The 24,664-nt window shown below is 45.6% G+C and overlaps 5 protein-coding genes across 5 annotated transcripts; 1 reads left to right on the forward strand and 4 right to left on the reverse strand.

The window, feature by feature from the left end:
- Positions 1-1,848: 1,848 nt before the first annotated feature.
- On the reverse strand, positions 1,849-4,133 carry flbA (developmental regulator FlbA; the record flags this gene model as incomplete). The annotated part of the gene is made up of 4 exons (XM_057086683.1): positions 1,849-1,992; positions 2,055-2,242; positions 2,311-3,436; positions 3,591-4,133. 4 exons carry the CDS (start codon positions 4,131-4,133, stop codon positions 1,849-1,851), a joined length of 2,001 nt encoding a protein of 666 aa, XP_056946512.1.
- A 5,721-nt stretch (positions 4,134-9,854) lies between these two features.
- Positions 9,855-10,186, reverse strand: N7483_003247 (uncharacterized protein; the record flags this gene model as incomplete). Its single annotated transcript, XM_057086684.1, has 2 exons — positions 9,855-10,042; positions 10,174-10,186. 2 exons carry the CDS (start codon positions 10,184-10,186, stop codon positions 9,855-9,857), a joined length of 201 nt encoding a protein of 66 aa, XP_056946513.1.
- A 6,608-nt stretch (positions 10,187-16,794) lies between these two features.
- Positions 16,795-19,030, reverse strand: N7483_003248 (origin recognition complex subunit 4; the record flags this gene model as incomplete). The annotated part of the gene is made up of 2 exons (XM_057086685.1): positions 16,795-17,421; positions 17,486-19,030. 2 exons carry the CDS (start codon positions 19,028-19,030, stop codon positions 16,795-16,797), a joined length of 2,172 nt encoding a protein of 723 aa, XP_056946514.1.
- Positions 19,031-21,416: 2,386 nt separating this feature from the next.
- Positions 21,417-22,008, forward strand: N7483_003249 (PaaI family thioesterase; the record flags this gene model as incomplete). The annotated part of the gene is made up of 2 exons (XM_057086686.1): positions 21,417-21,518; positions 21,595-22,008. 2 exons carry the CDS (start codon positions 21,417-21,419, stop codon positions 22,006-22,008), a joined length of 516 nt encoding a protein of 171 aa, XP_056946515.1.
- Positions 22,009-22,412: 404 nt separating this feature from the next.
- N7483_003250 (secretory pathway gdp dissociation inhibitor) lies at positions 22,413-24,227 on the reverse strand (the record flags this gene model as incomplete). The annotated part of the gene is made up of 8 exons (XM_057086687.1): positions 22,413-22,501; positions 22,558-22,815; positions 22,869-23,420; positions 23,476-23,821; positions 23,873-23,900; positions 23,960-24,019; positions 24,092-24,116; positions 24,182-24,227. 8 exons carry the CDS (start codon positions 24,225-24,227, stop codon positions 22,413-22,415), a joined length of 1,404 nt encoding a protein of 467 aa, XP_056946516.1.
- Positions 24,228-24,664: the final 437 nt, after the last annotated feature.

Raw genomic sequence — 24,664 nt, forward strand, 5'->3', positions numbered from 1 at the left:
TCTAAGTGGTTTGCCTGAAGTTCCTTGCTCCCTTCTTTCGATTTGATTTGATCCTTGATTCCCCTTTTTCTTTTCTCTTCTCTGTTTTAGTTCTATCCATTTACTTTTCTTTTTTCATTTCAAAATGAACGTCAATGTCACGATACATATGGTTCCTGGCGTTATGGATGAGTCGAAGCCTTGAAGCATTGAAAACAGTTAACATTTCATTCTTTTTTTCTTTCTCGTAACTAAAGGGATATGCATTAGGTAGTGTATGGAGAAGTATCAGTATTATGCCTCGGCCGAGCCAGATGAACCAAGGTAAGTATTGCGAACTTGAACCAGACATCTCTATAGAGTACGATCCCTTAAATGATTGCCCGAGTATTATGGCTGATGCTGCATAGTATCTTATCTTGAGGTATCTAATCTTGAAGTACCATCTAGGCCCTGAAGATTCTAGTAATCAACCATGGACAGAGATAAGAAATAACTTGAATCAGATAAATCATTAAACCCTGTAAGTAAACAAAATCCAACAAGGTCTAGACATCGTAATCAACTCTGAAACTTGTTTTATCCTACTCCGTACTAGGTCCCATGTGGCAAACGTCAGGTGGGTTCTATCCGGGGCCATGGATCCTCAAACGTTAAGTTTAAGATCATACCCGGCAGGGTTCAATGTTCCCAAGATCTAGCTAGATCTAGATTGCGTCTAGACCTTATGATATCTGTCAACTGACTTGGATGTATTCATCATTCAAATGTTCATATTGAATGATAGTTATCTACTATAATATCTTAGGTTGATGGGAAGTACTAGTTGAAGTAATCATATAGATATGAGATCGTAATGTCCATTGCGATTCCAGGAATCGAGATACTATGACATACACAAATCGACCAGAACTCACTCGCTGTGCCCAAATGAAACAATGTAATGCAGCCAAGAAGTTGAACGGGTCGTTCAACATAAAAAAAACAAGATAGATGCTCACGTCAGGATGAAAGATATCATGCATGCAATAAAGAAAAAGGGGGGAAAAATATAGATCAGTTGAGAAATCAGACAAAGAAGAAAAGAAAACATTGGCATCAAGTAGTATATGAACCATGCAGATAAACGCCGTGTCTGATGCACAACAAAAAGAAAAGCTCGAAAGAATCAACCACCCGTTTTTGAGGTCTGGGTATTTTTTGGTTATTTTTGGGTTGTTCATTCAGAATTGAATCTGAGTAGAAGCAGGATGTTGGTCCAAGCTGTCAGAAGAAGATAGGAAAGAAGAAAAAGAAAAAGAAAAAAGAAATGTCATCCAAATATTACAAGTGTGCCCATTTTCGGCCTTCTCTATGACATGAGGCATCGATCATAACGTCTTCATCTGTGGGGGAGAGGGAAAAAAGGAAATCTCATGACGGAGGGAATTAAAACGAGACGGGAGTATAAGGACTGAAGTCCAATGTCTGGCCCGAATCTGCATGGCATAAGCGTGGACTGTGCAGAAAGGAAAGGAAAGGAAAGAGGGAGGGGTTTTGGTTTAGAAAATCGAACAAAACGATATTGATGCAATATCGACAGAACGGGAGAAAGGCCTCCCATTTCTGGCCTTGTTTTTCCCCTTGAAACCCACACCCTCGTCGCGGGTGGGATTCCCGCGTTGCAGTCGCACAGCTTTACGGGAGCGGAACCAACTCGATTGGCCGACCTCGCAACCGTTAAGGCCAAGATTCCAACACCGTGTAAAAAAGGCGTGAAAAGCTTAGCGATTATAAGCTAACCGGGGTGTGGTGGGCGATCGAATTACGATGCGGCCGGTCCTTGTTTGCTGGCTTGCAGGAAACATCAACGCTGCTTCGCGGTAATTGTCATGTCCGTGCAGTACGGCTCATGCTGCGTTCCGGTCCACCGGGTGTCGGTGAGTACGAGCGAGACCCGCCGAAAATATCCACGTCGTGCTCCTGCAAGACAACGGAGTACTTGGGATCACGAAGAAACTTGGGTACGGAATCCTGCAAAAGAAAAGTCAATACGAAAAGCGGGGGAAAGGTATAAGGCGAATTGGAAGACGTACACTAGACATCAACTTGAACACAGAGGTCTGAGCGAGCTCGAAGAGGTGTACCACCTCCTGGAGACTCTTGAACATTGACTCATCATCACCAACAGCCTTGGTCATACGACTGGCCAAGCTGTTGCGGAGACCGTGGTCAATGTTCAATTCACAGGGGGAGCCAGGAGCTAAGAAAGCGTTGTACAAGCCTAGGAGATATTGTTAGACCAAATACATGATGTAGAAGAAAATGGCATAGGTATCAGATTATACTCACCATAAGCAGCGGCCAAGGTTTCCCGAACAGAGTCCACCTTGTTGAAAACACCGGCCTTCTCCGCCTTGTGGTAGTTGGCAGTGAATTCAGAAACATCCAGATAGAATGACAGGTTCTCCTCACACAAGGAGTAGCGGAGAAACTCGCGGAAGAGTAGACGAAGAGCAGGATCTCCAAGAATATGAGTAAGACGAGCGTTGTTGGAGTCGCGGGGCATGCCACGGTTATCGTAAGTAGTGCTGTTGTCGCGGTTCTTATCACGGGCGATCCACCCGCATACACGCTGTCCACGCTCAGTAATGCAGTAGATAGAGTACTTGGATGGCTGGAAAACGGCATTTGAGTCGGGGAAAGCCTTGTCGTCTTGAATCATGGTTATTAAACCGTACTTCAAGAACAACTCTGCGATCAAACAGGTCTCACGGCGCTCAATTGTAGTTGAGCAATCCATTAACCAATCAACAGCTCCCTTTCCGGTAAAAGTGTTGCTGTAAAGCTTTCCATCCTGTAATTTCCGTTCCCGGGCCATCTTCACACCCACTAATCCATTGGAATAATCGCTTAACGAGTCGGAATCGGAGGTTGAAATACTGCTCTTGATGTTGGGACCATCCTGACCGGCAAATCGGCGGAAGATGACTTCAATTGTGGCTCGATCGTGGGATAATTTGTCGGATTCCGTGTCCCGCTCCAGGTTCACCAATTGCATCGTGTTGCGCGGCGATTCCAACACATCCATCACGTGACGGGCAGTGATTCCGTTCCGCTGGCAGAAACGCTGCAAAATGTTAATTCCCTTGGGTGTGAGTTGAAACAGAGCGCCCTTGAGCGGGAAAATCGGTAACGCCTTTCCATCCACGGGTTCGATAAAGCGGGCATCGACGAATCGTTGGCAGACTGAACGGGCCATTTCCTTGGCCATGGAGAATGTGGTGGTGGTAGTAGTGGTGACGATACGAGAGGGGTCCTTGGGATCGGGCATGCGGTTTGACTGGGAGAACTTGAGAGAGCCCAAGTTGTTGATGGCCTCTTCCGAGGTAAAGGTGTGATCATAACGAGTAAAGCGGACGCGGTGAGTGTCCAACTTCAAGCTAACCATCAATGTGGAAAACAAGTCCATAAAATCCTAGAAAATTATCATATGTGAGCCTTCAATACCCTAACCGTTGTTTTCTCGCATATATCCTTCGCTCACTCCATTCCTCTCTCTTTCTATATTCGCTTCCTGCTGCCAAATTTGCGAAACACCCAATGAAACAATTTATAGATATTCAACCTACCTTGGTAAAAGGGCGCTCATCTTCGGTCATGCGCAACAACCGGGATGAAGTTTGGTGCATCTTGGGCTGTGCGACTGGGACTGTGCCCGGGGCTGAACGAATTTCGGGAGGAGTTGGAATGCGCTGGAGGGTGAAACGACGTTTCTGGGTAGGATTCACGTCGGTCAATGCGGGAGAATGGGAACGCGCGAAATCGAGGACTTCGTTGGTCTCTCCGTCTGACAATGGTGGGGTCAAGGGGGTTGCGCTGAACGATCTCGATAGTCGGGATAAACTACTGGCGGATGGAGAAGATCGCAAAGGAGTAGTTTGGCTGATTGAAAGACTAGCCAAGGCACTGGAAGTCTTATGGGCTAAAGTAGCGAGAGAACGACGATTGCGGCGAGATATAGTGCCGACGACTGACCCCGAGAAGGTAGGTAAGGTAGGCGGATCAGTCGTTGGGGTAGTAGCAAGAATGGTGACAGTGGAAGGAGGAAATTGAGGATCAGGGACTGAGAGAGAATCGTCTCGGTAATGGTTCACGGAAGGTAGGGTTGGCATTGAATGGGTTTTTGGGGAGGGGGGAAAAGGAATTTGGGTGAACCAGACTTCCGCAAGAGTGTGAAAAGTGGGTATACAGTCAAACAAGTGCCACGATCTGTACAGACTAAAAAGGGGGGGGCAAGTGACAAGAAAAATCAGGTAAAAAAAAATTAAAAAAAATCAAAAATTCGTTGAAATATTATTCAAAATAAAAAAAGTGGAAATTCCGAAAAAGATGAAGGTGGAACTCCTTATACGGGAACTGGGTACTCCGTTACTCCGTGAAGTAGTAGTTTTAGAGTGAAGAAGGGGTTGGGAGTACAGCCTGAGTCCCCCTTTCCTATATAAGAGCAACCCCCAATGACTTATTATATAAGATGTAAATGGGAAAAAAGAAAAATCAAGGAAAAATAGTAATCACTAAAAGTAAAAACAAAAAAAAGAGGGAAAACTAAAATGCAAAATAAAGAATAAAAGTATTAAAAATTAAAAATTAAGTAAAATAAAAAATGAATAGGTAAAAACGGTCCAAGAGACAAGAAATCCATTATTCCATAAACTGATAAACCTAGAAAATGATATAGTAAGAATAGAATAATGTAAAATAAAATAAATCCTTAAAGCCATTATATTCAAAGGGAAAAAAAAATCCCCCAAAAATGAAATACTCTCCCTTTCCCTCCCTTGAAAATTTCGGCCATTCGGCCTGTCATCCTTGACCCACTGCCCACGCGTGAGCCCGGAAAGAGTTTGGTCTGCTGCATCCCAAAAACGTGGAATGGAAAAGGGAAAAGATTGCCTGGTGAAGATCGGTGGGTTCCCTGTTTGTACAGGGTATGTATTACCATTACTGTATTATATACCTGAATGTTTCATCTGTTTCATCTCTATCCATGTTCTTCACATAAGACCTTGGAATTTAATAAAGATTCCAGTGGGATCCTTGCATGGTATCCATCCACTTTAAAATTTCTTATTTACAAAGCTTTTATTGATTTATCTATATATCATCAATAGTCATAGTTATTTTCTCCAATTCCAAATTACCCGAAATTTCAATGATCTCGGGAACTTGAACCTTGGAAACCATCAGACCGAATAGATCCGTGAAGATCCTTCATGTTTTGAATACCGGCTTGGAGTAATACCATACCATTACAAGGGACACGCCTTAGCGGGAAAACCCCCCCCTTTCTTCCAAGGTTATTCTTTTTCTTCTCCCTTAGTGTGACGCTTTACTGCTTAGACTTTACCGTTGCCTGATACGTGACCTCAGTGATCGGACTCTTCAGCCCAAATACCATTCTGATTGGTCATTTATGGCGTCTTACCGTACTCTCTCCTTTGTAAATTCTGAAACTATCCCTCATCCAGCTCCCGAGGTCCCAAGTGGATGATCTCGGGGCCCTATACTAATCAGGAAAGGCTCCGTTGCCAACTCAGAGAAGCTTGAGCCCACGTGGAAAGAATCACTGCCCCTCCATACTGTCAGGAACCTTATCGGTGTGGCAAACAAAAAAAAGAAAAGAAAAAAAAACACAGAAAAACACCGAGCAAAATACATCATACCAAATTGGAGAAAATATATCGGATCGTTCATAACTCTACCTACATTCCAAGGTCATACCCTAATCGGACTTCTGTCGGAGGATTCTCATATTTTGAGATTTGGTCTTTTTCTCCCCGGAGACAGGGAAAATCCCCAACGCTAGCAATTGAAAAAAAAAAATTACAAATAAAAAAAAATTATCAATATTAATATGTACACCGTAGTAGGATTTATGTTTCACGGCAAGAACCTTGGTATGTATCGGAGCATTGGCAGTCTCGCAGAGAAAGTGGAGCATGGAGCCTAGCGTCACAGTGTTGGGGGTGATTCTGCCCAGGTGAGAACATTTGTATTTTTTATTGATAATTTAGAGCCTTGACCTGATACACCCGTAATCATCTAGAACAAACAATTCAAAAGTTCGAAACAACGGGGTTTCAGAGTTAAAGGCCCCGCTGTGGCGGAGTGATTCCTTCCAGAGTCTTTCCAGGCGCCTTCGCGCGAGAGGCCCATGTGGTCCACGTGGACACACGTGGAGAAGGCGTCTGAGCGCATGGAGAACTCAACTCTTATTGAGAGCCTCGCTTCAGTCCACCCGTGTTGGTCACAAATATCTTATTCAGCCCGAAAGATACCCAGTGAAACGGGTCTGAGTGGATCTTTTGTTATCTTCTTCGGGTTTCGCGCGTGTTTCTCACACTTCCTGCCGCTAAAAAGGATTCAAGAGCAAACAAAAAGCAATAAGACAACAATCGGTCAAGAGAAACTTCCCCACTACTTTACGGACTAAACGAGCAAAGTTATTGGATAACAAACCGTTTGTTTCAACGCTTTCGTGCTTCTGCCTTGTTTTGGAATTTGATCTAGACATCTAGTCTCGGGTCGTCGCGTTTAAAGGGGGATTGTGGCGCCTCGTTGGTCCTGATCCTGGATCCTTAACCAAGAAGAGTTTAGGGGCATGGTTTTCGGACTAAACTCATGAACTGCGCTGTCAAACTGACAGTCCCTGTACGTATTATACATAATGTACCCCGTAGATTGTACTCCGGAGTTTGAACATGATAGATCTGGGATGTAAGATTCGCTATCCTGTATTCGGTGTCTATGGCCCCCTTTCAGTAGGGTTCCCGTTTCCACTAGTATAATCAAAGCAAAACATTTGTAAAATCGCGACCGGGATTCCTGTCAACATTTCCCCCAGATTCTTTTCTTAGATCACAGCGTGAGGCGCACGCGATCGTTGAGCCGCAATACTTACAGGGGTACATTGATGAGGAGTTAATGTACTCCGCACTCGGTACCCGTCAGGCTACAGTTGTACATGGACCTTCGGACATGATGAAATACTCCGTAGATTCCGCTATCCCTACCTCATCTCCCGTTTTTTCCCACGTCAGTCAACTCCACTACGCCAGACCGCCCCCAAGAAAAACTTGGAACGCCAGAAAAAACAGTCATAAGCCCAGTGCTTTATCCGCATCTGAACCCAAACTCAACCCTGTCGGACACGTCAGCTGGATCTTCTCCAGACACAGATAAGGCTCAACCGTCTCAAACTCACGAATCAAAATCCCTGCCTGCCACGCGAGCTCATCCGCCATGATCCGGCCTTAATGTTGCCTAATTACCGACCCCAGAAATCATGCGGCCCTTGCTTCGGGCGGTGCTCTTGGATTTGAAATGCGTGATTGAAACTGCGGGGGTTGGGCGAAAGTTTATTACTATAATTTATACAATTGGATAGATCAAGCGAGGAAATGCAGAGTAAGTTGGGAGTGATACGAGGGCCGATCACACTGATAGTTTTTTTTTTCTATCAGGATTCCATACAGATCGAAGGCCTCTTGCGTGTGATACGTCACTGAGATCTATCAATCCAGTTTGAGTACCCTGTAGGCCCGCTAGGATCCACGTGGGAGCACACGTCCTCGCGTCCTCGTATAATAATACACTGTAAGCTCGCGAGGTCATGACTGAAGTCGCTCCGATGTTTACTTCCAAGGTTCGATTCTGAACCTCAGAGTGCATTAACATTTGAAGCCCATTTGGGGTTGAATTTTACTATCAGGTGGATTCATTCCCTACCCCATACATATCAGATACTACGGAGCATGCATAGTATCCACTGCATAACTCCCCAGCTTCAGACCCCGTAAACAGGGGAGTAAATGTTCTCGGGAAAGCCATCCAAAGTATGGAGTAAGGGGCCAAGCGCACAGATTGGGGCCTTGGGGCCAGTCCCGGCCCTGTCATAAATATTGTCACGGCACTCCGTCTATCCGAGAGCACCCCCATCGGCCCCCAAGGGACTACTGAGGCTCACCAACGCTTAGAAAGCATAAACCGAGCTGTCAGACGGACTATCCTTGGCATGAAAGAGAGTATAGATTAGGAGATATCTCCGTGAATAGCGGGAGAAATAGCGGAATAGGAAATGAGCTCAAACGCGCGTAAATAGGGATAGTCAGATAATAAGCCTATATGATATAGTCTAATGCATGTCAGCAAATTTTGAAGTAATTTAGCTCAACTTCTAATTCAGGACCATACATATAAAGCTGCCTGTTCTTTCATACTTCTAAAGTTTCCAATTTACTTTAGACTATTCCAGGATAGTTACAGAGGAAGCGAAAGAACCACAACTACTAGCCCAGCTGTAGTTAATTGCTGGGTCCTGTCGCTTCAACCCGACTATAAACCTTTATCGCAATCAACAATCATTTGAAGTGGATAAAGCCACGACCAAAGCAGGTAAATGTAAATCGACAAATTAGCCCAAATTTGAGTCTCACTAAGATATTTCTGGCGAATTCTCCTTAAACTAACCCTTCCAGGGTAAAGCCAGGCTTAAACCTTGCGATCAGACCACCGCGTGAGAGCTATTCTCCACACGTTTTGTGAGAGGAAGTACCTGAATTAGCTACAGTAAGGGAATGCCAAACCTTAAGACCCAGTGATCCTCGTAAAAACCAGGTGCCTGTGCTGATCCTCGCACCGGAGTCAGGTTCTTGCATCGCGAGGGGTATTATTGATTCATTTATTGTAACATTACCGTATAGATAAGTGGATACGTTATTTTGGTATTTTTACAATCTGCACTTCCTCCCCGGCTCAACAGTCAATTTCCAAACTTACTCCAACTTTCCTCCAACTTAGCCGTATTAAACTGAATCTCCCCAAATTGGGCCGTAAATTACAGTTTTCCAAGGTTCTAATCCCTGACCGCCACGCGAGCCACGCATGCAGGTTACCTATGATCCTAGTCCGTTTGCAGACGTGAAGGAATGGTCTAAAACAAACAAGTTCAATATCAGCCCAGAAAAAAAGAAATTTTTCTACTAGTATGGTTCACTTACCACGCTACTAGTCAGGCGATCCAGACCGCTGCCTCGTGGTATGCCTTTCTTTTCTGGGGTACAGCGCGGCTGAAATCCATAAACCTTCCCGAGTCATGTCTCCAACTTAGACGGATCGGGTTGAATGTAGGGGGCCTAAATAACTATGTGATTTCCAGGGAAATTGTTGGTCAATGCTTAAATAAATCTTCCGTACGGTGTAGATTGGAATTGCCTTCAATAAACCTAGTTTTATCGCATACTCCATAGATACCACCCTATCACCAGTTGAACCCTTTTCTCCTATGATTCATATCCAAAAAGCCTCTTTAAGATTGAAGGTTAAACTTTCCAAGTTACTGGTAAGACAGACGATCATCAGTCTCAACCTGAATTTCGCATCAATGCAGAAACCCAGTCCAGATCCAGATTTCTATCTATCTCAATTGAGCTATGCTACTGGGGGGAACGCACACCTGCATACAGAGATGCCTAGCCAATGTGGTACCACATCATGATGCTGTGCCCAAACTTTACCTACAAGGGACACAGCGTACAGAGCACAGCGTACACATGTGCATATAGCCGTCTGGGGAAGGTATGTCGTCAGGGGTCACACAAGGACCAACAGTCCCTGTCTCTCCCGTTCTGATAGACCAGTCGTAGGGTTTTGATCGGGAAGGGGGCGGCGGGTTGTGGTATCTAACTCTCCCTTGCCTTAGTTTGCATCGGAAAGTAGCGATAAAAAAATAATAAAAAGAAATGATAAATAAAACCTTGGTTACTCGGCATGGATGCATGCACATCGTTGCGAGATAACATGTTCTACGCAGCCCAAGAATGTGGCTTTCGGCTTTAGGTTTCAGACCATGATCGGACGCGCCTGTAATCTGGTCCAATATCCTTGAGTTTGATTTTGGAAGGCTTGGCTACCAACTTAATGCCAAGACTATGATCCTCGCTTTGCATCCAAGGTTCACTGTCAATAAAAGCATTGACAAGAACTGCTCCGAATGACGAGACGGATTGGCCCTGCTTCTCCTCTGTGGAGAAAGGGAATTTGGAATCAAATCTACTAGAGGATGGGGTTAGACCTAAGATTAATATGAAAGCAATAAGCCCCAAAGCTAAATTTCAGGGCCCTGATCCAAAGATAGGAAGAACTGCGACATACTAACTATACCCATGGTTTGAACAAAGGATTTCTCTTGTCAGCATTGAATCGACAGGTCATGTCAGCAAGACAAATAGCTCCGCCACCGCTCGGTCCAGATATCAGACTAATCATCTTGACCAATCTATGTACTCTGTACCTTTACTAACTCCGGCCACACTAAGCCGGCATGGATGATCATTTTAATTTGTTTTTTTTACACTTTTCAGCCCAGGCAAGACAATATGTGGGGGCTCGGGAATTTCCACGTGGAAAACGCTCGGGGAGCATCCTCTAGACCAACTTGGGTGAAGATCAGAAGATGAATTCCCCTTAGTTGAGACCAGACTCTCCGTATCGCTGCCATGTGGCTTGCGCATCACCACTCATCTGAGTCAATGGCCCAGTCAGCCGCACCCGATGGTCCCGTTCGCCGAAAATAGTAGACATCGGGCTACTTTCTAGAATCAGGTTTATCATTCTTCCCTGCAAAGAAAAAGGGGTTGGATTGGGTAAGGATTAATAGGCTTGCGTTGGCATCGACAGCAATCCAAGGTACGTGAAGCCACTAGTAGGTGACGAATACAATATTCAGCCCTGGAGGTACCTTGTATTCCTTGTACGGAAGAGCTCTAGGGCTGTATGGATATCTACGTCAACATGGATCCAGGGCTGTACAGCGTTTGACGCGCCAAACCTTCGCCATTAATCCTAACTACCGGCCAAGACACGGCTCTGAAACTACTAGTATAGTAAGGCTGCCCCATCGGCCTCCCCGATACCGAGGAGGATTCATCTATGGAGCATAGATTAAATCCTTGAGAGATAGACAGTTACAGGGCACTCCATGTGTACTAGTGTAATGATGCTCGCAAAATAGGGGGATGGTAGATAAGTCGCGTAAGGTACATTAATTACACGCAGATCTATCGGGACGATCTGCGAAGACTCAAAAACACTCCAAACTGTAATGGGAAGACCTGGCAATTATACTGGCGTATTATACGTATAAGTGAACAATATAATTACAATACGATAACCCACCCCACAACCATGGGAAGTCTCCATCGAGATCTTACTGAAAGCAGTCAAGTGCTGCGAGCAATCGATCACGTCATAGACTTCTAATCTATAGTGGAAATCGTATATTACCCTATTCCACCATTCCCGGAACATAATACTTGGTTTGATCATATTCGGCACAACCCTACCTAGGTAATCGCTTAAAAAATGTCAGCTTATACCAGATAAAAAAAGATTGGAACCGTGACGGCTACTCCGAACGAATGGTGGCTGGCTGTGGACAAAGGGAGTTCGCGTGGCAAAATTTCGGACGCTAGAAACCTTCTAGAAGGATTGTGGAAGACACTAAGAATCGCATTAGTCCCTTCTCATCCATGGTACGGGGGAGGATCCACTCAGTAGTCCCTTTTACTTTCCATGATTCAGGGGTGCTCGTGTTCGGGTATCTGCACCAAAGAATCTTCAAACTCATTCTTCCAAGATTTAATGTGGCTCAAAATGTTTCGGTTCCTGAGATCCAAGTGTGATTTTTCTGGTTTGGTCCCGCAGCCACGAAAGGTATTGTCCTTGGCATATGATATGGGCCTGACATGAGTGGGGGTACATCTCCTTGCGGAAGATTTTGTCATGCATGATTCATACTCCGATAGACTATCTACTCCGCCATTTAGAGCTTACTACTCTGATTGAAAAAAAAATGAGTCAGAAATTTAAGGGAAAATTATTTTTTCTTTGTTTTCCGCGGGCTTCACCGATGATGTTTCCCCGTTCTTAGCCGCCGGGCTTGTCTTTCCTGTCCATTTGTAGCGAGACATAACGAAACAATATGCTCCGCCACGGGTTACGGCCGAAACTTGAAAGAAGAACACGGGAAGAAAAGAAGGCTGGTTCTCAGTCCACGTGGCAGATCGACAAAATTTGATATCAGCATGGTGGACTTGTTCCATGTGGGAATTCCATGGTTTCCATGTGTAATCGATACTTTCTACCTTCCGCTCCAGGGCTGACATCTGGAGCTGTGAGCCAAATGGGAAGCTCAAAAGTCCATTCTGCAGCTAGCGGTGTCGGTTAACAGCAAGCGCAATGACTTGCATAGAACCGCGGTGGATCATCTAAAATCCATGTGGCTTTCTCACGGGGGCCAGTTTACTCATCTATGGAGTACAAGGTACATTGTCATCCAATTTTGTCCGTCTTCTCCGTGCTCCGGTGAAGAAAGAATATTCAGGGATGATGTTCTACGGAGGACAAGCTCTTTCATCCCGTGTTACGCAAATTTGAGATTGAACTCTCGCTTCAGAACCGCCCCTTCTCACTCTGGCCCTTGTTGAGCCATTGTCTCCCTACACGACTTTCTATTGGCTCTTAACCCATGGCGGTCGAATTTTCGGGCGATGCAAGTCGGACTTAATCCCTGCTGACAGACTCAATTCAGCAGTGTTGCCCCATCTCCCCTTTTCAGTTGGGGGCGCTGGGGGGCCAAGAGAAAATACAATGACGACAAATCCTCATCATTGACGGGCGCTGCTCGCACTTGAACCTTCTTTGTGAACCATTAACTTCGAGGCGTCCAAAGGGTGACTAGAATATCAAAGCCGCAGACATCATACGATTTCAAGCGAAGTTGTGAAATGCTCGCAAGGTTTTGATCCAAATTACTACTGCCAGTGGGTTACAGCACTAAAAATACAGCCTGCAGAAGCTCACCCGTGCTACGTTCTGTACTAAACTTCCCTGTCGGCACGGAGTGGATTCCATCTTCAAGGTCGCTTACTGTGCATATATCCGTATATTCGCCACTGGACCTGGCTTGTTGCTCACTACATCCAAGCCTACAATATCGCGTACATATGCACATCGATCAACCTTGACCCGTGTCACTACATGGTGGCGGCGAGAAGGACGGGATCAACGGCGTGATGATCGTCGCTACCAAATCGAGTCAAATGCGAGCAACACCACATGCCGAGATTGACCACTAATCGAAACTCTTCTCTTTACTTTCTCGGTCGCTTTGCGCATAACCACCTGCATGTTGGCAGAGATACTCATTGTTGTTTCAGAAATCTATACAGCATGGATACTCGGCGACATGTTCAAGACTTCATTATCCAAATTATCGCTCACCATACATTGCCTATCAGCACTTGAGGGTATTTACATCCCGTTCGCAATATTTCTTACACATTTGCAGATACTGGAATATCCCAGTCAGTGGGGCGACGATCTCTACGCACACAACGATTCTTCCCGAGGTCATTTACTAGTATAGAATGGCCCCCAAGCCAGTGACGTCCTCACGGCAGTGCTCTTTCCCGAGAAACAAAGAGAATGGACAAAATAAGAGAAAGATAAACAAAAAGCGACCAGGGTAAAAGGGTAAATCTCCCAAGCGAACACGAAAACGGCTCATCTGCAACATTGAAGCGGGGTTGAGATGCACTTATCGCAGTAGCTTCTTTTCCTCCAACCTTGGAACACATGGGCATAATGCACAACTCAAATCCCCACATATGGTAACACGTTTCATCATAGATTGGGACTTTTGTTCTTGCAGAAGATGATCTGATTACTCCGTGTCTCGCAATTGACCTTTGTTGACTTGAATTTGGAGCAATGCACCTCGGAAAGACACCCGCTGATCAGTGGGACACAAATCTTGGTCTTTTCACCTATTCGATGGAATCTCGTAGCGTCGGCTTTTCCCCAGAAACAAATACCTGTTACTCTTATTTTCTTCGAATTCACTGGCTGATACTTGTCCCGGATGCTTCTTGCCCCTCTTCCACCTTGTTTCAATGTAATCTTGACTACACAACCTCGGACTTCAAATTTCAGTCCAGTCGCTTTCCGAAGACCTAGACCAAGTTCAACATGGAGCACGCGGTCTGCCGTAGTGCAGCAATGCAGCCTTTTCGTCGCTATCTGGTGCATCAATAAGGCGTCGGAGTACAGACTTTCCCTGCTATCTGTCGCCTGAGCACCCGGCTTAAGGGAATAAACCCACGAGCAAAAATAGAAACAGCACGGGAACATTTTGAATTAATTAAATGAACTAAGATAGACAGAAACGGGAACAAGAATACTGATCTGCAACTTGCATGCACCAACTCCTAGGTGGATTTACAATAATCCATGTATCTCACTCTACCTTCCTTTCCCGAGGACCTTTCTAAGCACAGCTGCATCTGTATGGAGTACTCTGCACATGGTTATTCAGTTAAATCCCTTCGATTCCTTGCATTTGGGCGTCTGTGGATCTCCATAAGAATGAGCACCGTGCGAGTCCTGCAGAATTGTGGAGTCCTGCAAGTCGACTAAAACGACTACTCAACTACTGTACCGTCATTATTGGGGACCCATCTCTCCCCTCTTTTCCCATTATTCTTCCCTTCCCAACAGATTAGATCAAATCCAAGCTCCCTGCTTAGCTGCAGCTGCAGCTGCTTATGCGAGGGAGCCACGCTTGCATTTACCACTCAAATCGAGATCCATCGGGACGGGTCGCTACGGAGCTTTGTACCTTAGTCTTTCAGTCTAGGGAGATAGACTCGACTAGCTTATGAACGGCTTGATCCTGTAAAGGATACAGAATCCGCATGGGATCCATTCTAAACATTTTTTCCTATTATCTCAGACCAAATAAGAACTTTTAGTGGTCTGACTCAGATTCAACCAATTTTTTAGCTATCTTAGTCCGCCCCATGAATTTATCATAGTTATCCAATCACTAAATCTACTTAACCTAACTCTGCACACCGACTGAGTAATATGCGTGTATGTACTTTGATCGACCCACTACATGGGGGCCCCTGTTGCCACCAAACCCGTTTGTGGGTATAAATGCGAAGAGAACCTGCGACATGTCACTTTTGACACATGGCGAGCACACTTGCATGCCGCGTGCTTCCCATGTTCTTGACTTATCCAATCAAGTGCCTATCCGAGTAGATTCGGTCTGTGGCGAAAAGTAGGCGAGGATTTTCCAATGTTTCCTTACCTAGTACAGAGTACAAGGTCTCGGTTCGCAATGTCTTAGCAGGAATATCCCCTGGAAGGTTTTTTCAAAAAATATTGATGCCAGTGAGTATGAATTGATCCACCGGGCCCCTCATACTAGTATGAAACCATACATATAGTTGCAGGTTAAAATATGCATAATCAAACTCGGAACCGCTGTGACCTCATCTAAGGTTAATGATGCTAAAGGATTGAAACTTGATTCCCATGTACACTCATACCAGTAGCACGCGCATATACGAATAGTATTGAATATGGACTGGACACAAACAATCAATAACTCTTATGTCTTACAACTTTGTTCCGAATGTTTGATTCAGATTATCCCTGTCCCATGTGGCCAAAGGATTGTACAGCTATCTGCATACACATTAGTACTAGTAGAATCGTGCATCATTGATGCACATGTGGCTGTTATCTATGCACATGGCTAACTAAAGAAGTTATTTTGATTCTAGCACCGTGTAACATTTGAAGACTTCAAGTTCACTTCCCCGAGGTCTCTATCTACCACTCTTAGACGGTCTCAGGTATAAGGTCATTATTCTAACCAACTGACTCTAATCCACTCATCCAGTCCACGGAATTCTTGGCATTGTGTATCCCATGCTAAGCCGGTAAGATGCAGATTCAGGCAAGGATATGCCTAGTTGACAGTGAACACTACTCCTTTCCAAGGTTCTTCAAGTTCTTCCTCGGGGAGCAGTAAACACTAGACATGGATACTACTAGTAGTATGTGCTATGCACCATGTACTCGGTATCAGTTCACGGGTACAGCTTGAATATGTGATACCAGTAATAAGATTCAACACGTCGAGTCGTTATGAACACCATGAAGATTGTATACCATACCTGGGAGTACTCATCTCAGCCCTCGGTTTGCAGAGCACGTAACATGAATCATACACATGCAAGTACTCCGTACAGGGAGCACCTCTGCAGTAACCAACTCGGCAAAAGCTCAATACCAAATAACACCGAAATACTCAAATACTAGTAAACAAACCGAAATCCCAACAAATAAATAAAATAACTCAGACTAAACAGGGGGCGGGGTTAAGACTAACCGAGAAGAAGACCTTATCATCTGATAGGTTAGTGCGTGCCGGTATGTGATATATCATATACAACCTTGGAATAGCGTACTAGTAGCGGATTATCAGATGTCCGATCTGATCACCCCGTTGAGTCGAAGAAACAATTGGCAGGAGTCCTGCAGAAATGGCGCGGCTTGCTATGCGTTTAGGCTTTTGGGGCGTCGGGTTAGGTTTACAAGTGTGTAGTTGTGACGAATGCTAATTTGGGTGGCGTTGATGATCACGAGGCGGTGCGATTTTCATTGATTCAAATGTTGCCAATAGGAATTCGTTGATTTATAGGTACTAGGTGTGAGGGATTTACTGTGTTTATCATGGAGTAAATTTCCATAGATGGAAGGTCACTGAGGGAATAGTTTACACGAACCATGATACTTGAATCAAAAGAAACGGTCTGAGGTTCGCAAATATGCGTGGCCATAGATGTATAGAGTTAAGTCATGACAGTGATAATAACACTTGAGGACCACATTGTATTCATACAAGATATTCGAAGAAACTTAACCATCTCTCCACCATTGTCCAAGCGAACTACTCGAACCAGCCATCTCAACCACCTCTTCAAAACTGATTTCCACACGGAACATCTGTCCGTCGGCTGTGCTATTTCCTGCACCTACAGGAGTAACAAGACCCCAACTAACCAGCTTCTCCCAAGACTCGCGTGCCACGTCACGACCCCAGACACGACCAGGAGTAGCAGCAGCACCAGAAACCGAAGCAGATGTTTTGGCAGATGTGAGAAGTCGCACGTATTCAGCATACGCAGCAGGGAAGGAAAGTGCAAGTGGTGCTATGCTTTGAGCTTGGATAGTATCGTGTCCTGGGTCAAATAGAGCAGCTAGGCGAGTTGCGGCTAGAAGCAGAGCCAATGGTAGTGAAGATGGACTTGAGGCGGAGCCGTTGGAAGTCGAGAATGGGAGTAGTGCAGGATCCGGGCAAGAAAGAGATTGCGAGACGAAGCTCTTTGGGGTTGGAATTTGAATTGTTGGCTTGTCTGCTCCTTGGGTGCTGAGATTGAGTTCACCGATTGGGAGGAGTGCACTCGTCAAAAATTCCTTGACTGACTTTGTTTGGTTGAAAATTCGCTTGAGATGGAACTGGAAGTCCTTGTCATCGCATAAGTTCTGAAAAGATTGTGTTAGCTTAATACTCTCCAGGGTCCAAAAAATTACAATGAGTCTTTCTTACCTTCAAGTATGTCTTCCAACCTTCACGTAGTGTTTTCCATCCTGCTGTTTCCAGACTAGCGCCATGCTCCGGGCTGAGCGTGTCTGCAATTTGCAACATCTCTTTCTCGTCGAGATCGAGACTTGCCATACAGACATCTGAGAATATTTCATATGTTCGGGGCAGAGGAACATATACATATCGATGGCTGAATCGACTCTTGACTCGCTTCTCTAGCATCTCAGTCACGTCCACTTTGGTAGTGAGTCCAATCACTGCAATTGGCGCCTTGCGGGCCTGAGCGATATCGAACAAATTGTACAACAAAGTCTGTCGAGGATGAGTGACGAACAAGTCAAACTCATCTAACAGAATGATGATAGACTTGGCTGCAGTCACACCATCTTTATTGCCGGAGGCACCAAATAGTTCTTCGGGATGAGACAGCAAAGCCAGGAGTGTTGCCATTGTATCCGCGTAGGAGTTGATTCTGAGGGTATCATCCTCTGTGTTAGTCTCGCGACCAAGTTGACGCCACATCTCTCGAAGGGCCAAGCGGTCATCGGTGTGCAAAAAGCCGTTCAGGCGAACAACATGGAAGTCCTTCCCATGGTTCTTTGCAAGAGACGAGATAATCGTCTCAATTATCGCTGTCTTTCCAGAACCGCGTGATCCAAGAAGTAGCATCGAGTTACCTTCACCAACAGTCACAGTCTGTTCAACTAAATGATTGACTTTACTGTACTCGTTCTCGAGTCCCTTGAGCGGAATCTGCCGTTTCCCAGCAAGCTTTTCAAGGAGGAATGTGGTGAGAATCTGAGTTTCCTTGTGAAGCCCTCCATTGCAGAGGTTCTGCAAAGCTTCCACATACTCGGGAAGGGGCTCCATCATCTCCACGCTCTCCTCCGCTTCTGTCTGGCCATGGTGTAGGTCTTGCTGAAGTTGTAACGCAACAAGATCATCGAGCCCATCATTGTAAGTCTCAGGCTCAGGTGATTTATCCTTGCTGACCTCCTCGACATTATCATTCGCATATGATCTAGGTTTGGCGGTACTCCGTCTCGATCTAGTCCTTGCGAGTGGAGTAGGCTTGGGTGACTGGTCGTCGACATCCATATCCATATCCACATCCTCCGGGGAGTCTTGTTTCGGCTTCTGGGCGCTTTTCTGGGTACTCCTTGCTCCTCGAGTGCTCCGAGGCGTGGCGGCTGCTTTTCGGGTAGAAGTTGGTGTCCCTTCATATCGCTGAGGCGCTTTTCGCTGTCGTCCGCTAGTCCTGGTGCTTCTCGGCGTCTCAACAACACTTGGCTCGTCCTTCGGGTCTTCCTCTAGGCCTAGTCCCTTAGGAACCTGTATACTTTTTCTGCGAGTTGATAGTCGTCGGGCTGGCCTTGATTGTGGCCCTTGGTATTCTTGGTCTTCTTCGGAGTCTGGTTCTTCGGCGGCGGGGGATGAAGGCACGGAGGCATCGTCATCAGTGCCACTGTTCATGGCAACATCTCCATCATCGTCTTGAGCGGGTTCTTCGGAGACTCGTCTCCGCTTGGAGGCGCGGGGATCTCTCATGTTGTGAATTGAATAGTGTTAAAGGTGGACACCCCTGCTTGAATTCAAAGGTTGAGATGCCTATTTAGGAAGGTTTGCATTGTTTACATACTGCATCAAGTCCAGACCGCCTATAGCGAGCTTGACCGATTATAATACCGCCTTCCCAAAAAAGAAATAATGGCCTTTACCTAGGTAGGTAGCTTCTACAGAGTCTGGAGATCAAGGTCTGTTATACTACAGCAGATTTGATGGATGCAATAGACATAATGTATATGATGGACGCGACTGACTTGATGGATGTGATGGGAGCCATGTACTCTTCGCCTGATTAGGTTTAGTATATACATACACCTCCAGGGCTCCCTTATACGTATTGATTTTCCAAGGGAAAATTTTGAACTTCAAGTTGAACATTTGAAGGTTCCCGAGCCGTGTTGTTGCTACATATGCGCATGTAGCAGCTAGACCGGCAAAGCTACACCTTTACCTTCCTTTATCGGAGCCTGGCTGTCTAACCCCTTATAATTACAAGTACCCACATGGGTACCTACCTCAGTACCTACATATGTACCACTCCACTTTTCCTTCCTGGTAGTAGCCTTGAAAATCCGAGTCTCAGGCTCTTTTATATCTACAGCCCGAGTGACCTTGAATGAAGCATACATACATTGTGCACTCCGTAGCTGCCACTGATTGATTAAGGGCCTTGATGTATGGATGTATGGATGTATGGATGTATGGATGTATGGATGTATGGATGTGTGGAGGCTTAGCCTAATATGCTAAAGGGTGTTATCGATCTGGACAGTAGAATTGACCTCGGGATGGTTACAATGGACGTGATATAACTTGGAATTGATGCCCACGTGAGAGTTTAGGTAGATAATAAGACATGGCAGAAAAACTGGCAGAATCATGATGAGGCTTGCAAACAGTGCAAACACGCCAAAATAGGAATGACTGCCCAAATTATGGGGGGTGTCCTTATACCAAGGGGCTGCTCGTAGGAACTTCTGCGCAGGAGACTCTGTGAGCTTAGTGGTTTCTGGTTTGTATTTTGAGACGGTGGGGATATTTGAGATAGGCAATTGATGCGGATCAAGCTTGAAATGTTCCAATCAAGGGTGTAACTCGATGGGGCTAGAAATGAGAGCAAAGTAAAGTGTAAGTTGTAACTCGTAACTCAGCTTTTAGACTCGCTCGCCCTCCCTCCCGTGTACCCTCCCTCTCTCCCGTATACACATAAGGATACTCATATGCACCCTCCCTTCCTCCCTCTGTGCATACGGATCCTCACTCCTTTTCAACAATACCACCGCTGTTCACCGGTTGAACTCCTTGTTGGCCCGTTCAATTCATCCATGGATTCTGCTTGACATTTCATTAGTTTCTGTTTGTTACTCTTGTGGTCCAGGCTCTTACCGCTCAATTGAAAGACGAGCCCAAAGCAAAAAGAAGTCCACTACGGACTGCAATATAAAAAACAGCATTTGAACAGGGCGATACCGCCCACGGCGAGGATCTTCCACCCTGGCTCCCCTGCCAGGCCGCCCAGGCGTAGTACTAGTATCAACTTGAACTTGACCTCAGCCCTTTAACTTTCTTCGGTAACTAGTATATACATCTGTAGTTAGTCACCTGGGGATACCCTTTAAAATCAGCTTCAAGTTGAGAAGGGTACCTACTAGTAAACTTACAGGCACCCGAAGTCAGCTCTGTACGAAAACTTGAACATTGAAACCTTGGAAGGAATAAAAAGTAAAAAAAAGCTTCATTGTGATGGATAATATTATGGTATAGTATACATGCTACCTAGTAGGTAGTAAAACTACCCAGATGAAAGGTTCAAGTTAGAGTACCTAAGTACTAGTACTGAAGTAAAAGGGAAGTGAAGGTGAAGTGAGAGTAAAGTAAAGGTAAAGTGAGGATATTGAGGTTTCTATCAAATTTACTTCAAGTTCATTGGAGGTAAACTGAGGAACTTGAAGGTACGACCTGTGAACCCCAGATACTAATTCCAAGGTTGATTTGCTTCGAGTCTGAATATATAGGTATAGTAGGTATGTACTAGTGTAAGCTCTGGAGGATCTACTGACATGCTCTCCAGTCTGTCATCTAAATTATAATTTGAAAATAATTAGTCTCTAATTATCGCACTGGCTTTTCAAGGGTTGCATGAGGTTGGTATAGAATACACTAAGACGGATCCTTTATCTAGATCCGAGCCGAGGTTAATCACCAGGGGGACCGAGCTACAGCGACCCAGTGCTTCGAGCTTCGACCCTCCTCCGCGCTAGACTGCCGAGATCGCTAATTATACTTCCTACCTCATCATACATAATATACTGTCGTTCTTCTTCTTCTTCCCCTTCCTCTTTAACAATACACACCCATACAAAATATCATGCCCAACCACAAAGTTCTCCTACCGGAGCGGGAGGTAACCGACTTTGAGCAACATGCGTACGAATGCACATACCTAATAGGCAAAGGAGCCGGCGACGTGGTTCGTACACATTATATTCTCTATCTTGAATGCCTTCGATCTCATAGTACAATTTACTAACACGCTCCTTATTCAGCGATGGGACATCGACGCCGAAGACTGTTCACTCCGCTTCGAATCCGCTTCGCAGGGCCCTCCTGCCAAAATTTCCTTCACATTTACTGTGACGCGTGCTCTTTGCAATACACTCGGTAGCCTACATGGCGGGTGCGCAGCTACACTCGTCGATATCCTCTCCACAACAATTTTGATGGGTGTGTCGCGGCCCGGCAGGTTCGGGTTCGGTGGCGTGAGCCGGAACCTCAGGTTGACATATATCCGGCCCGTCCCCTTAGGATCTGAGGCGAGGATTGTGTGTGAGGTCGTGCATGTTGGAAAACGACTGGCGCTTTTAAGAGCGGAGATTCAAAAGCCCGATACTGGGGATATTTGCGTTGTTGCTGAGCACGAGAAGGCGAATACAGATCCGGAAGTTGATCAGAAGATTTGATTTAGAGCTATAGATTCAAGATCCACATACTTATCAGATAATGATCTGATAAAGAAGATTCAAGATGTATAGAGATTGGCACTTCTCCTTCCTTCTGTACCTATTTGATACCTAATATACACAACCTACTTGACCTTCAAAATATCCTGATTTGATTAACTAGACAGTCATACCTAGGTATACTTTACGACATACTACCGAGGTAGTATGATACAAAGTCCACGAAATAAAATTAGTAGGAAGAGATGAGGTATATTTGCGCTTGCTACAGTCCTCCTGTTTGATCTGATCGAGTACTGAGACTCGCGGAGGAAAACGAAGAAACAACAGAGAGCATCCAAAATATTCAATGAAAATGTACTGTTTCAAAATCTAAGCCATAGATATTACTCTTGAAAGGAGATCTACTCCTGGGCAAGCTGTTGGTCCTCTCGGAGACCCTCAACGACGAGCTCTTCGCCAGCAACACGGTGGTAGATATCTCGCACATCCGCTATAGAATGTTAGAACAGAACAGAGTACACAGGTAGGGATAAAGGTCATGCTTACCGGTTGTGGTCTCAAAGTGAGATGTGGCATCGTAGCTCTTGGAGATGAAAACGTTGTCATTGGCACCGCTCTCCAAGGGCTCGTAGAGAGGAATAGGAGGAGTAATGAACTTCTCCTCGATAGCACCCAGGCGCTCGAAACCGGGCTCGAGCTCCAGGTGGTGGTTGACATCGTTCTCAGCAATGGTCGAGACAATGGCGATGTAGTAGCCCTTGGGGCAAACGTTGTGTGCAGAAGAGACCATGGCAATGTAAATATCTACTACCTATTAGTCATGACGTTAATCGATTCAAAGGAAATGTGTCACTGACCGTGCTTGCGCCCAACTTGAGACTGGGGGATAATAAGCTGCAAAGAATCACTGCTGTCGGTCTTGTCGATAGGGTGTCTCAAGATACAGATAGCCTTGAGCAAGTATCCAGTAGCGCGGACCTTGCCAGGGAAGTAGGAAGGATCAGCGATGATCTTCTTAGCCTTGGTCTGGAACTTCATCTCCTCGGCCTGACCATCACGGTCACGCATGGTGGCCTTGATACCGGTAACCTTTCCGTCCTCGTACAACACCTCATCGATGTCGGTGTTCAGCATGTAGGTACCGCCGTAGATAGCGGAGAGACGAGCAAAGCCCTGGGGAAGCTCACCCAGACCGTAGAGGGGGTAGATGTAAGGAGACTTTCCGTAGCGGGCCATAGAGTTGACGTAGAGTCGGATACGGTTGATAGCGTCGACAGACACACCAGATTCGTTAATGTAGTTGTCCGAAGAGTACAAAGCCATGGAGTGGCCAACGAAGTCGCGGGTGTTGGTCTCAAGACCAAACTTGTCGTAAACCTCCTTCATAGTGCAGCTTCTGACGTTCAGACCTAGCCCTCAATTAGCTACCAGCTTCATCACACCGAAACCTAGCACATCACTTACCCTGGTGAGTTGATGGGTCATCCTCCTTGAATTCTCCGACCCACTCAAGGAACTTCTTAGCGCGACGCTTCTCGAAAATACCCATGAGGGAGGAGCGCAGAGCTTCACCAGCGTCGGAGGGAACCTTGGCCACAGTAGCCTTGGAACTGTTGCCCTGCTGAACGTAGCTGCCGGCAATCTGCTTGAATTCGAGGTACCGAGTGACGTCGGTAGAAACCAGAATGTTTGTCAATTCTCCATTGGCCATCAGAAGCTTGGGAACCAAGTCAATGTTCCAGTCGTTGACCCGGCCATACTTCTTCCAGGGCTCCTCGCCGGGGCGAACGTTGCCGTACTTCTTGAATAGCTGCAATAGGGGTTAGTAGAGGATTGTGGATTATTGAATAAGACGGCATACGGTTTCAATGTTGACGGAGGCAGCCTCTCTAGATTCATAGTTAGATGTTTCCCCGCGGTGGCGTTGTACGAAGCTTCGTTGACGTACCCTCCGTAATGATCATTGCGGTCAATGTGAAGCACCTTGTTACCCTTAACACTCAGGACACTAGCAAGAGAAAGAACTGGTTAGTTATATGTTATATTCTATATAGTAGATTTGAATATTGGAGGAGCTTACCCAGACAGAACACACTCGGTCAAACCTGCAGGAGAAGTTGGTCAGCGTTGAGGGGGGGAAAGCTATTGGAATGGCGGGGTAGCAACAAACCGGTGCCCAGCACCACGACGTCGTACTCGGGAGCGATCTCATCCATGTTGGAAACTGTGATAGGGAAGAGAGATAGATACAATAGGGGAGGGTATTAAGTTGGAGGCAAAAAAAGAAGAAAGAAAGATGGATTCTCCTCGTTTGTCCCCGCGGATCCACGAAGCGGTAAGAAAGGGAAGACTATTTGACGGGCCCGCCACTAGTCTCAAGTTTCGTGGGAATCTCCAAACGCCCCCTTTTACTCAGTACATTGGGGCCTATAAAAGCAAATATAGTGTATTGAAGCTTCTCCTGGTTCTATATTTATCTTAATGCTCTTTCATCAGGCCCCTGAGAAAGACCAGAGTACAAAGGGCCTAGTGCCAAGTACCACTGGTACCAAGTGGCATTCTAATATTTAGATCTCATTGATGCCTATAGCGGGATACCATAAAGCTTCAAATTCGAAACATTCTAGTGATAAATTTAGAATTGGAACAGTTT

This window comes from Penicillium malachiteum (genome assembly GCF_028827825.1).
Source record: "Penicillium malachiteum strain IBT 17515 chromosome Unknown utg000002l:1.0-8849297.0:1.0-8852440.0, whole genome shotgun sequence".
Taxonomy (NCBI): domain Eukaryota; kingdom Fungi; phylum Ascomycota; class Eurotiomycetes; order Eurotiales; family Aspergillaceae; genus Penicillium; species Penicillium malachiteum.